The sequence below is a fragment of the Aethalodelphis obliquidens genome, unplaced genomic scaffold (genome assembly GCF_003676395.1).
Source record: "Aethalodelphis obliquidens isolate GAN/ISIS:26980383/991018 unplaced genomic scaffold, ASM367639v1 scaffold7, whole genome shotgun sequence".
Classification (NCBI taxonomy): domain Eukaryota; kingdom Metazoa; phylum Chordata; class Mammalia; order Artiodactyla; family Delphinidae; genus Aethalodelphis; species Aethalodelphis obliquidens.
The window spans coordinates 6071628-6085824 of NW_020837951.1; the positions used below are offsets into that span (position 1 = coordinate 6071628).

At 47.4% G+C, this 14197-nt stretch overlaps 1 protein-coding gene across 3 annotated transcripts in view; it reads right to left on the reverse strand.

Moving 5' to 3' along the window:
- Window positions 1–446: 446 nt before the first annotated feature.
- Window positions 447–14197, reverse strand: part of GPR107 (G protein-coupled receptor 107) — a 43644-nt gene continuing 29893 nt past the window's right edge. Inside the window, exons 10-15 of one of the 3 annotated variants that reach the window (XM_027104536.1) lie at window positions 12720–12795; window positions 11091–11164; window positions 10574–10691; window positions 7891–8021; window positions 5663–5706; window positions 447–2949 (exon numbers count right to left, since the gene is read on the reverse strand). In XM_027104536.1, the coding sequence (XP_026960337.1) occupies window positions 2738–2949; window positions 5663–5706; window positions 7891–8021; window positions 10574–10691; window positions 11091–11164; window positions 12720–12795 (655 nt within the window). In that variant the 3' untranslated portion in view covers window positions 447–2737. Of the gene's footprint in view, window positions 2950–4923; window positions 5707–7890; window positions 8022–10573; window positions 10692–11090; window positions 11165–12719; window positions 12796–14197 lie in introns of those variants that run through there. The other 2 variants (XM_027104535.1, XR_003432442.1) reach the window with 2 other exon arrangements.

Consider the following 14197-nt stretch of genomic DNA (forward strand, 5'->3'; position numbering starts at 1 on the left):
GCCTAATCAGACGTCGGCCTTCTCAGAGAACTGTGAACAGTCGTCTTTGATTCTGCATTAAAGCTTGACAAATGGTAGCTTCTTAAAGATAGGTGAGGCAGGGAATCTGAAACTGTAGCAATGAACTTTCTTTTCTTTTTTAGATTACTGGGTTTTTTTAATTTAAAAAAATTTGTTTTTTAATTTTTGGCTGTGTTGGGTCTTCGTTGCTGCACACGGGCTTTCTCTAGCTGTGGTGAGCAGGGTCGTGGGCTTCTCATTGCGGTAGCCTCTCCTGCTGTGGAGCATGGGCTCTAGGTGCACAGGCTTCAGCAGCTGCAGCACACGGGCTCAGTAGTTGCGGCACGTGGGCTCAGTAGTTGTGGCACGTGGGCTTCAGCAGTTGTGGCTTGCCGGCTCCAGAGCGCAGGCTTGGTAGTTGTTGCGCACGGGCTTAGTTGCTCCGTGGCACGTGGGATCTTCGTGGACCAGGGATCGGACCCGTGTCCCCTGCACTGGCAGGCAGATTCTTAATCACTCCACCACCAGGTAAGTCCCTGTAGCATGAACTTTCGCACTCTGTCACAGTAAAATCCACTGGTCCATCTTAGACTCTGAATGGATCTTTTATTCACGCATGACTGCGTAACATGCAGTGATCAGGTAGAAAATATCGTTTCACTGAGTTAAGCAGATCTCTGAAATACTGAAACTTGTATCATAAAATATTTTTAAAGTCACATTTGTTTAATATCACCCCTGCTCACACCAGATGTCTGTTAAGAACTGGGAAGCCGTCAAGCTTACAGTGGTAGATTATAAGTTTTCCTAAATTAAAATCTGTGCTTTCAAGTGAAAATTCGATCACTGACAGCAAATATTTTAAATTGTTTTCACGAAGTGACACATTCACTTCGTTCATTTTCAGGAAAATGTTTGTCAAAAGCCCAGGTCTGAGTAAACACAGTTGGACTGTCATCATTCTTTCAAATAAAAACTGTGTCCCGAGAGAAAGCAGCTAGTTTGGCTCACAACTCAAACAACTGCACACACGCTTTTCCTCAAGATGACCACCACAGCCCGGGACACTGCACAAGTGCTTCCTGGGTGCGTCCCATTCCACACAGGATGGTAAAGACAAACATCGAAGGGTCCAGACTGAACAACAGTAGTGCTTTCTCCTAACTCATCAAGGCATTCTTAAGTGCAGTGAGCCTTTTTCACCCCCAGGAAGTAGATGGTAATGAAGGATGCAGCGGCCACTAACAGTTCGGTGCCACCGTCCTGAATCATGCCAAGGCGCCAGCTGTTTTACCCACCTCTGCTTCTGCACCATCAGTGCAAACATCAACAGCAAAGAAGGCTGCGAAAGTCTTATTATGAAAGAAGTTCTGATCCTGAGGACCCTCCTGAGCACGGCTGCCCTCTCAAGGCCACAGCTACTTTCAGAACACAGCGGCAGCTGGGAATGAAGCCTTTCCTCCATACCCTCTTCAACCAGCCAATCACCATTTGTTTAAGTGCTTTTGACGCTCACGTGAAAGCTAAAATTTCGAAGAAGGCTTCCGCTGAAATTTCCTCAGAAACAAAAGGGGAAAAAAGAAGATGCTCAGAAGCAGAGATTGTTAATTAGGTGTATGGTGTGTCTCCCCAATCCAGTCCTCTGAGGTAATGACACTGGAGGAAGAGAAGGGAACAAGGGTGCAGGCTCAAAGGCAGAAACAGCCAGTGACTCCTGGAAGGCAAAACACAGCGCAGCAGAGCTGGGCGTGCCTGTGAAGACTCAACGAAGCCTCCTCTCAGAGGATGTGGCACGGCAGTGACACTAAATGACAGAGCACCTGAGAGAAGCCACCACGTGTGACAGGAGAGACAAAGACACGACTTAAGGACAGTGGGCAGCTTCGCCCTTAATGTTTTCCTTTATACTTTCTCAGCTTCTGTCGAAAGGAATCTAGACACAAAGAAGTAAACAAATCCACACCCACATTCTTTGAAAGCTACCTGCCCCCAGATAGCTGGAACACACCTCCCACTCATTACCTATGAAATTATCCGCTCCTATAAAAACTGACAACCCCGTACCCTGGTGCCACTCTCGCCTTCTGAGATGGCCCACACTCTGTGGAGTGTGTTTCTCTCTAAATAAATCCACTTCTTACCTATCAAAAAAGAAAAAAGAAAAAAAGAAAAGAAAAGAAAGCAATATGAATCCCAAGTGCAGGGAGAACAACTACAAACAGCCTTTCCCCCACCTGCAATCAGTCAGCCTAGACTGCACTTAAACTGACATTCTTAAGCCCAAGTCGCGGTCAAGGTCATGTAATGAGTCAGTGGAATCATGAGACTAAGAAGAAGAACCAAAGTGTCAGGCTCCATCCGGCCAAAAGCTTCCAAATCCCGCAGGAGACTTTACTGCCCACGGCCTCTGCTCTGTCAGCTGCCTCCAGGATCTAGATCTCACGCCGGGCGAACTGAGGAGCAGAGAGGGTCACCCGCAACATTCCAGGACCAGCAGGCGGTGGGCAGTGCGCTCACTCAAGCTCTCCCGTGCCGCCTCACCTCTGTCCTGGGGTAGCCGAGCAGGTGCCCGAGGATGGTGTGCCAGCACAGCGTGCTGCCCCTGAGTTCTCCGCAGGGGAGACTTCAAACGTGGGGACGTGGCTGCCCTGTTTCTGGAAGGGTCACAAGCATAACCACTCTTCCAAGTTCAGAGTGAAATATGCGTTTGTGGATTGGCTCCAAAGCACCCCACAGCCTAAACCAGTTCAGTGAAAGAGGACGAATGGAGAAGACACCCTATTCTAATCAACTCTGTCCCTCTTTCAGAGGCTTGTGATATCTGCTGACGAGACATGGGTGCTTTCTTAATGGTATGTCCCCGAGAACGGTGGAACGAAAGTCCTGGTGTGCCTGCAGGACTTCCGGTTTTCATATTCGCTCTCTGCTGAAGAGGTCCCATGCTGTCACCTGGTGGAAAAAACAAGAAACTGCCTTGTATGCCCCAGGGGATGACAAAAGCGTTCCTGTTCCATAAAGTTTCTCTTTACTACAGATGCTGGGGGACAACTGTGACCCCCCCATCTTGGGCTTCACTTGCTGTGCTGTCCACCGCAGGCAGGACACTTTACTAAACAACAATCAATGTCTCATGGAATAAATGGTCACAGAGACAGTTAATTACCACAGTCACCCCCAAGCCCTCTAAAAGCAAAGTGGAGAAGGCAGAGAGGTCTCAGAGGATCAGAACAATGGAGAAGAGGAGAAGGGAGTGGTGAGGAAGGAATAGAGGAATTCACAAAGGGGTAAGGATGAAGCCAAGAAGAAAAGTACAGATAGGACTTCTCTGGCAGTCCAGTGGTTAAGAATCCACCTTCCAATGCAGCGTACGCGGGTTCGACCCCTGGTCAGGGAACTAAGATCTCATATGCTGCAGGGCAACTAAGCCCTCACACCGCAACTACTGAGCCCGCACGACACAACTAGAGAGCCCATGTGCCGCAACTACCGTGGGACAACTAAGCCTGCACACCACTACTACTGAGCCTGCGTGCTCTGGAGCCCACGCACCACAGCTAGAGAGAAACCCATGCGCCGCAACAAAGACCTGACGCAGCCAAATAAACTAATTAATAAAAAAAAGAAAAGTACAGATAAAACTTATCAACTGGAAAACGTTACCCTTGGGATTTTTGAACATTTTCAGTCAAACAGTCAGTAAAATGAACCCAGAACTACTGAAGTGTAAAAAGATGAAAAAGTTAAAATGTCTCATTTCAATATATTAAAATAAGAGAAAGACCTATTCATTAAGTTACAGAAATAATAAAACCAACTTTTTATATAACATGCATAGAAGAAGGAAAAAAAAAAAGGCAAGAACATGCCCAAACGATAAGTTCCCAGAAGGTGGGTTTTTACTTTCTGTTTGTGGCAGCGTGCTTTATCAAGATTCGAATTCATGGTTTATTTTTTGCAGCTTTCCTTTACCCCACACTCCAAGAAGGCAGAACGGCTCTCTGAGATCCGTGACTCAGAAAGCCAGGCTAAAAGCAAAAGATTTCTGCAGACCACGTTCCAGCTTAAACTCACTGAAAAGAATCTATCCCAGGAGTTCCCTGGTGGCACAGTGGTTAAGAATCCGCCTGCCAATGCAGGGGACATGGGTTCGAGCCCTGGTCCGGGAAGATCCCACATGCCGTGGAGAAACTAAGCTCGTGCACCACAACTACTGAACCTGTGCTCTAGGGCCCATGAGCCACAACTACTGAAGGCGCAGCGCCTAGAGCCTGTGCTCCGCAATAAGAGAAGCCACAGCAATAGAGCCCGCACACCGCAACGAAGAGTAGCCCCGGCTCGCCGCAACTAGAGAAAGCCTGCGTGCAGCAATGAAGACCCAACGCAGCCAAAAATAAATAATAAATAAATTTTAAAAAAAAGTAAAAAAGAATCTATCCCAGAGGGCATTCCAGAGGGAGAAGGGAATCCAGGGCCTTTGAAGGAAGAGAGAGAGAGAGAGAAAAAAAAAGCTATTTCCTGGGACTAGAAAGAGAGTTGGCACATTCTGCAAGTGGGGCCTTATGGCCACCTGGGAAGCTGGGGGCACCTTGGGAGCCTGGAATCTGAGTGCCAGGGCTCCCAGCCTGGCATGACCCTCACACACCAGGCTTCTCACAGCAAGAGCACTTCACGGACCCAGACAGCAGGAATCCCGACAGCAACTACTGTGGACCCCAAACTGGAGATACCCCAGCGAGTACTGTGCTCTCAATAAGAACGCTGGGATCGTGCCTGACACTGGTATGAAGGCTTGAAGTCAGGTTAATTCAATTTAAAGAAAATCATGTGATATTAACTGTATAGCAAATGTGAAGGAAGCTTTGTGCCTACTATCCATTTTCCAAAATTTCCAAAATGAACCTACATTACTTTTACAATCAGAAAACAGGTCAGCAACAAAATTTTATTTAACAAGAACAAATGAATAATCTGGCTTAAAGAACATTACTACGCACTGGGTGTGGGATTTCATGGATCCAGAGGCAGACGGGACCTTTGAGAGAGCGTGCCTCCTCAACCAGCTGTGGCCTGAAATCCCCACGTGGCCCACGGCAGCCTGTCGTCATGGACATTATTCAAATAAGCCCAGAAATGCAAAACATTTTCTCTGTGGTTTCTTTTCAGACTCAGGAGGCATGGTTCGAAAATCAAGAAGACGCAAAAGGGCTGTAATGGCACAACCATTTAAACCATTTAAACATCAGAGAGCTTCAGAGGTTCGTTCTGGCATGAGTCTCTTTTTGAATTAATACTGACACAACTATTTCGAAAGCGTGTTAAATCAGCAGGAAGGGATGCTTTACACATAGCCATTCCCAATCCATAACAGCCCCTGTTCTCACAGCGAAGTGTTATCTGGTCCTTCCAAGACAACATTTTCTCCTCCTGACTCAGTTCTGAGAAGGTGAAGATCACACTCACGAGTGGTGATAAGCAGTCACCTCCAGGCCTTACACAACTGCTCTCAGTAATGCTCCCCACCTGCCTCACCGGCAAACAACCCGGGGCTACTCTTACAAAGCCCCTAGGGCTCTCCCTTGAGCACCGGCCTTCCTGCTCCACCCTCAGCAGTGCCCAGGCATGTGGCTTTAGGGAATGCTGTCCAGCACCAAAAGGAACTTGCCTTTTCCATCTGTTGCTGATGCTTCTTGTAAATGTCTGATTGACCTAAAAATAAACATTTGGAGAACAAAAAAGTTAGCTAACAAATTTGCATTCCTCTATTTTCAGCACTAGTAACTTGAGGCCTTGAATTTCTCGATTATAAACTTCAAAGGCTGGACTAGATGATTTTAGAGCACTCTCCCTAGACAACATGACTGTTGATAATCAACCCTTCAGCACGTATGGTGCCCAAGCCTGAGGGTTAAAGATGCCCTCTGCTGGCTCAAAAAAGCCTGGCAGAGACCTGGGTGTGAGGGGAAAGATCAAAACACAATAACACTCCTCATCTTCTTCTACCTAATCTCTCAGTCCCACAGCCACGCCCCCGCCGCAACACAGCTAGGACAACGGAGCCTCAATGAGTTCACCTGCTACCTGGAGAGAATGGACCCCATAAGAAGGTCACAGGCCGACTTCTGAAGTCTAGGTCTAGGAGCTGCGAGCACAAGGCTTCATGCAAACTCGATACTTCATCGACCTGAGATTTCTAACTTTGCTGAAAAAATGCCAACCTCCAGGGAATCTTTTCTGGCTGTGAGGTGCTGGTAACTAATTACCAGTCAGACAGGGGAACGTGAACGTTCTTAAAGAAGCTGTAGACCAGCGTTCTAGGCAGAGTTCACAGGCACCAAGGGAAGGACTGTGTGGGAGGAAGGGCACAGCACAAGCAGACATGGCACAGGGGGAGGAGGGTTGGGATCTCACAGACCCAGGCTGCAGTCCTGGCACAGCTGCCCACTCTCTACTCAACTGTAAGTAAGTCATTTCTCCTAAAACCTCTGCAGTTTGCCCACCTGTGAGAACTGAATGCCGCAACATGTGAAATTAAGTGGCACAAAGCTGACACTGAACCAAAGCTGGCTGAATCTGAATGTTTAAAAAAAACTTTGATACTGTTTCTTAAATTACCTCTCTAGTACTTGACTTTTTCATTTTACAGCAATTTTCAGAGTGTTTACCTTGAAGAATCTTGCCATCTGGCATCTGCTCCTTAGTGCTGTAATTAACAAAGGGCAGGAGATGGCCACTTGTAGCTCCAGAGTGTATCTGGGGCTTCCCCAATCCCCCAGGTCCTTCCTATGTTACTGTGCAAATGTGGCAGTGGGGACTGAGGCTCTATTCCCTAATAAGATGCTCTTTCTACCTGAAGACAATGCTGGCCATCCTGTTACAGAAGCCTGGGCAGGATGCGGGGAGGTTGTGGAGATTAAGAAACTCACTCGTGCTCTCTCTCCTATGCTGGCAGCTGTCTGCTCAATCTACTGAACTGCTGCATGTACACGTGCGATGCATGACAGAGTTAGGGTTAAGAGTGAATCTAAATAACTGGCCCGAATGAGGATTACACTCCACTGGCACCATGTTCTAAATAATCAGAATAACTGAATGACCTGATCGACCCCAGGAGTCTAAAAATATTAATTCACTGCATGGGGCACTGCAGAGTGGAACACCTCACTTCTAATAAAAGGCAGGTAAATCTGTATTTTTAAACTTTATTCTAAAAGAACTGATTGCTTTCAAGTGGCCACAGAACTAGGTCATTATGAAGGCGAGTGTCTGACTTTTGTTAGCCCTTCTTCCTCTCAGTGCTTCCTATTGAAGCAAGAATTTCCTTCCCTTTGATGAGATCTCAGGAGGACATTCTTTCTCATCAACCACTGACTTGGCACTAACGTGTCTTCACACACAACCAAAGCACGACACATACACGCATCTAAAGCCTGCCACTTCCAGGAGTGAAGCAAACCATCCTGAAGGTACCTGCAACGTTTATGAGCTGAGAACTATCTCTGGTTTTATGTTAGTAAACTTCCGCACTTTCTACCCAATCCGGCAAGATGAGGCTGTGTATGGGCTTTCTTCAACTCCCTTCCCTTTAAATTCATTCTGCTATTTTATGTTGCTACTAAGTTCTCATCTCAAGAATCTTCTCTAGTGTCTGAACTGCTAAAAGCCTGTGCCAGATGAGCGCTATCACAATCTACCCGGGAACCTGAAAGAGATACAAATTCCAAGGTCCTGCCCCTGGAGACTAATTCAGGTGAGTCTGGGGCCCAGGAAGTTGTCATTTTTAAACAGATGCCCCGTGTGATTCTGACCAGTTTGGGAACGGCGGGTTCAGCCATCGGGCTGGACAGACAAGCCCACGGTGCACACGCGGCCTCCCTCCCCGCAGGCACTCACCATACCACCGGGAAGAGGATGGCTCCACAGCACAGCAGGTCCACCAGAAACAGAGAATCCTTCCACAAGCCATACTCAGTCGTCCCCTCCTCGGTGGACTCTATGATGATATAGGCCACGTTTGCAAGGACCTGCAGGACACAGAAGTTGCTGAGGCCCCAAAGCATGGACAGATCTTTACAAGAGCAGCCCCGATGTGGGGAGGGGGGGGCACCAGGACCTAGAGGCCCCAACCTAGGACCACAGCACGGTTTCCAGGTCCATGTGCTCTTGCAGAACATTGCTTCCCTCCAATCAAGAAGTAGTCTCCGTGCCTCCTCGAGCTTGCGACTGCTCTGACCAAGAGAGGGTGGCCATGACTGACACATGTCACTTCCAAGGCAGGTCACACAAAGGACACTGCCCCTGCCTGGCTCTCACACACCTTTGGAGCTCCGGTCTTATAAGAAGTCTGGCTACCCTGAAGCGGCCCTGCCGGAGAACCCAGGCAGAGAGAGAGAAGATGCCCGAGGAGTCCCGACAGTGGACACGGCTTGGTTCTCCACACTGAGGTGCGTCTGCGTCCACGGCCTGCTTCAATCTCCAAAGTGAAGGACGTGCCTTGTACATTCGGTCCTGTCATTAAGCTCTTAGCATGTTATGAAAAGTCCCTCAGCTGGCTAAACAGAGAGAGCAATATTTTATAAACTGTGACACTACTGAGCATAAGGGAGACATAATTTATGAGATATTCTTTCGAAGATTATCACTAGGTATGAAAGCAGAGATCAGAATCCCACCTCTGTACTCCACGCGAAGTCCATGGTCCCAAATACTCTGCTTCACTACTCTAAAGGGAATTCTCCACACTTCTACAAAAATGTGAAACCTGTCGTGCAATGACTTGGGAAGGGTAGTTTCTCTTTCCATCTAGGACTTATCAGTTAAATCATTACTGAAGCCATAATTCACTTAATACAAATGCAAAAATTAGCTTGAAATTTCAGTCTCCCACCGACACCCAGCCTCTGGGTTCCTCCTGCAGCCCAGTCCATCCTAAACATCTGCATTTGTGGCTCTGTCCATGAAGACAAAGTGGGAAACTAACAGCTTAAATGCTTAATCCCATTTTGTCCTTAGTTCACACTCTTGACACCAGACACGAAATGTTCCCAGAGGTGCTGGTGTGGAACCAAGCGCCAATAATGTTCTCGAAACTCCATTTTTACATCATCACTCCCTACTCAGAAATGCACAGTGGCTCCCCGTGACCAAAAGGAAACAGTTTCAACTATTCAAGGCTGATGCTCAAGGACTTCCCAGACGAGTCCTTACATTTAAATACTCGTAACTTCCTTACATTTAGTTTTTTAAATGGCCTTCTTTCCTCCGAGTGACCTGCCACGTAACCTTGTGGGGAACAAAAGGGGGGAAGCTGGGAAGATGTGTCCCTTATATCACAGTTTAGGCTATGTGAGGAAGAGTCAAACTGGAGGGGAAGGCAGCGGCTCCTAGAGGGAAGGCGAGGCGGGGCAGGACGGCAGGGGAGGAGCACCCCGGCCCACCGCCTCCGAGCTCTGAGACCTTGGCAGGCTGGAGAACTCAGCCCGGCAGAGAAGTGGCCCCAGTGGCTCAACAGCCGAGACCTGCCCAGCGCCTCAGCACCTCCTGTACACCAGACAGTCGTGTCATGTTTGCCTCCGTCATGTGTCTTACCTTAAAACCTAGGCAAGGCTCATCTCCACCACAGAGCTCTTCCAGATCATTCGAACTGGGGTGAATACTCTCTCGTTGGAAACCTACAGCAAATGGTCTGTACCATTCACTTGGCACTAGTGTGTGCCCCTTATTATTGACCGTGAAGATGGTTTTGCCACAAGCATTGCCAAACCGCTAATCACCAGAGTGGAGCAGGCCGACCTGGGTACCCAGAAAGTTGTCCCTCTCCCACCCTCACCTGCCACACTTACACTGTGCTCCAAAATGATTGGCTGACGAGAACAACTTTATCAGATAGAAGCTCCCTGGTCAAGCAGAGCTGAGGAGCTGTGCATCTCTGCTAGGACCTCTCTGTTTATTATGCGTCCCTTATGTCCAGGTTCTATATCCAATAAGACTGTTATACGTAAGACAAGGTTCCTCTCCTGAGGGGCTCACAATTTTATAAAGTTGGCCTCAGTCCGGGGCCCCAAACATATAAAGCATTTAATAAATGTTTGCCCCAATGTCTCATATTCTACCGTGTGGAAACTCACTGATGTCATTCAGTTTTAAAATAATTTGTTGGGAATTCCCTGGCGGTCCAGTGGTTAGGACTTTGCACTTTCACTGCCATGGGTGAGGAACTAAGATCCTACAAGTCATGTGGCATGCCGGGGGGAAAAAAAATTTGTTGGTCGAGTCACCGTGTACCCAAGCTTCTTTGCTAACAGGACCATCTTGTTACAAGGCAAACAGATTCCCTAATTTCTCAGCAGCTCCCTATTCACATGCTGGCTTAAAGACAGTAGATGGTGGAGCAACCCCCAGTGCAATGACCTGAGGTCCAGGTCTGTCAGAATTCAGAAAGAGAGGCCCAGTCTCCAACCCCAGAGGCAGAAGCGGGGGTTTCCAGAAGTGACTCCCTCTTCCCAGGCAGGCCTGGAGCTGAGCCCAGCTAAGTGTCAAGAGAGAACGAGGACAAGCAGGACTAGGGTTCCTTTACCTGAAGCGGGATGACAATCATGAAGATCTTTTTGTCTTTATCAGAAAGGATGTGCTTAATGAAAGCCCAGCCGGTGCCAATGAGTGCGATGGTGATGAACAGCAGGGCCCCTTTCAAGCTGCAAGGGAAAAAAATGAACAGACACCAATGGGTCTCTTTAGCATCTCACTCTGGGAGTTGGAGTGTACAGCTCGTTCTATGATTTCACGCACTGCCGGCAAAAGACAGGTGGCCAGACTCAGGCAATTCACCGTAAGTGAGGAGCACTTTCAGGCACACGCTAGCTAGCTATGCGCCCCACTATCTGATCGGCAGGAGCACGTCGACAGCCCCGAGCTCTCAGGTCGGGACAGCCACTGCACGCCACACGCCTCAGGCCTGGCAGGAATCCGGCAGGCTGCCCTGCGAGGGCAGGGCCAGTCAACGTGGGGCAGGTCTCGTCCTACCACGGCTGCCCCATCTTGTCTGGCAAGCCACCTGGCAGGATGGGTGCTTCCTGGTCACTCTGCATACTTACAGGTGAGTGATGTAGTACACCACAGCCCACCCTTCGATCGGGAAGCCCTGGGAGGAGATATAGTGGTAGTCGATCTGCAATCAAACAAGTGCATTTCAGGAAGATCATCTACGACAAGCCTTACACACAGCAGAACAGGAAATGCCACCAGTGCCCTCATGACGGGGGACACCCGCTCCCAATCCGTAATACTGAGCTTGCTGATGCACAGTGAAGCCTGTAAGCGCACTACAAATGTCAGGAAACCTGCGTCCTGACAAGGAACTTGACGCAAGGGTTCCACGTCACTAACACCTAGTCTGGGTCCCTCTCTTTCTGGCCGCGCCACGCGGCATGTGGGATCTTAGTCCCCGACCAGAGATCGAACCTGCACCCCCAGCACTTGAAGCTCAGAGTCTTAAGCACTGGGCCACCAGGGAAGTCCCAGGGCCCCTCTCCTGAGGCAGGTGATTCACTCTGGCAAATGGATGCCTATTCTTTAATATCTCCAAGGGAGTTCCCTGGTGGTTAGGATTCCAGGTTTTCGCTGCCGTAGCCCAGGTAAAATAAAATAAAATAAAATGACGTATAAAACCACCAAAAAACAAATTAAAAAAAAGACCTCCAAATGCCACAGGTCTTTTCAATGCCCCAGTCAAGAGCTTTACCTTTCATAGCCTTGCTGCTTACATAATAAATCAGTCAGTAAAGTCAGTAAAAAAATCTACGTGGGATCACCTAGCTTCAACTATGTTATCTTTGGAAAAAAATCTGTAAATTTAGAGCTACCTGAAATCACCAGTGCATTTTAACTAAAGTGACCAGTTTCAGTAGTGGCCCATATGCTTCCAGGCAGGACTCCCAAAGCTGACATCAGTTTCTTTATACATCTTTCATTCTCCCACACGTGGCTGTCTAGATATGAAAGTGACTTGAGAATCTTATCATTCGTTATCTACATGGTTCCAGAAAGAATCTTTTACCTTACACCCAAATGGGAAATTATCCAAATAATTGTCATTTCTTGAGATTGTAACTGGCTATATTATTACTTTTTCTGTGACAATATTTTTAAGTGCAGTAGGATCTTGTGCACATGTCTGGAGACTGTCACCCTCACGCATAACCCATGGATACCTCGTAGGCCTACAAATCAGGGAAGCTGTGATCTGACTCCCATGGGCAGGCTCATTTCAATCTGCATCAGTACTAAATATTCAAAGCTTAAGCTCAATTCTTATGCCTCAATCTTTAGAGCATCAGTTTTCTCTCAAATAAGTATCCTAACACTGAACTTCATATCAAACGGGAACCGGAGGGAATATTTGGAAAAATAAAGGAAGTCATGGAAACAATTCAGCAGGTGGCACACTAATCTCAAGAAATGACTGGGAAAAAAACCCCCAAAAAAACCACCAAGTGTTCTGAGAAAACTGAGTCTGAAGGTAACGTCTGAAGATCTCAAGTCTAGTATTAGGGAGATTGTGATGATTTATCTCCGTGACCAGTCCCTCCCAGACCAAAGGAGGCTTCATGACAAAGGTATTCTTTCATCTCTTATTTGATGTGTCCTGTCTTCTACTTTATTTTTCCAGACAGTATAGGCATTGTACATCATTTCGTAAATGACCCCAAAATACTAATACGTACTGCGTGGAACACCAAGGAAAGAGACTTGGTGAAAGGAAGGGCGGCCATCAACCAGTGAATTTTAAATACATCATTCCTATGTAAAAACAGAGAGAAAAGAATTAAAGGAATATTTCATACTCCCAAAGAACAGGTGAAGCTCCAGGCATCATATACTTATAAGGAGGCAGTAAATATAATCTAAGCAAACCACAAACACAAAGCTTTTTAAACAAGTGGTTGCTGCCAGCAGAAAAGGCCTGGAATGGAGCCCAAGTCACCTCTACTATATAATTCAATGCTGTGAATGGAGCCGAGTTATGCACAATGGGTTTCCAGGCCTGATAAGATGGAAATCTAAACAGGCTGCCAGCTTCTTCTCCAGAAACCACCTTGGAAAGCCCGCAGAGGCAAGAATGAGGCAGACGGATCTATGAAAATGGCGTGAAATCCCCAAGAAGGCAGAGGTGATCAGGTACAGCTACAGGGGAAATCTGTAGCCAGGAGAGGAGGATTTGGAGCCAGGCAGCAGGGTTGGTCAAAGAGAAAGCGCTGGGGTTGTGCCCCCTCTTCCCCCTCACAGCTGGAACCTGCCATACACACCAGGACAGTGGCGCAAAGCACCCACTGCCCCACCTCCCCCTACGGGCACGAGTCCACCTTCAGTCTGCCAGGCATTCAACTCCTCTCTACCCCTTCTCGCCTCATCCTAGGAATTAACCTAATAAGACAAACAAAACCATGATGGAGAAAAGTCTTAAACTCTATTAAAGAAAGCAAACAAAGGCTTGAGTAAGAGCTACAGTGGGGACTCCCACTCTCGGATATCAAGACATTCTGCAAAGCCACAGCAGTAAAAAATGGGAAATGGGTGTCGCATCAGACAAGTAAACCAACATAACAGACCAGAAGGCTTATAAATAGATTCGTGTGTGTACAGAAGCTTGATAGTTAAGGTGATACCAAGTCAGTGGGAAAAGAACAGCCTGCGTAATGACTGACATTGGGAAAAAATCAGCTCAAACCTATATAAGAAATAAGGAAAGCTGGACCTCTGCTTCACACTTACTTACAACCCAGGTGGAGTCTGCCGCTAAGCATAAAATACACATTTTGTAACCTTGGAGCAGGAACGGGCCTCTTAAGATCCAAGGAGCACTGCCCAGAAGACTAAAATTAGAGAGCTGTGACTCCATTAGTATGAAAGATTTTTACTCAACAATTCAACTGGGAGAAGAAATTTGCAATGTCTAAGACATGCAAGGGATTGAGATCCGAATGTGTGAGGGACTTATGCAAAGCAACAAGAAAAACACAGAAAATCCCACAGAAAAATATGCAAGTACAGGCAGCCACAGAGGGAAAAGCCAGAAGGTCAACATGTCTCTGCTAAGATAATTCATATCACTGATATTCAGAGAAATGCAGAAGAAAATGAGGTACCAGTTTATACCCGTCACACTGGCAAAACATAAGGTGTCAGTGTTGGCACACGTGTC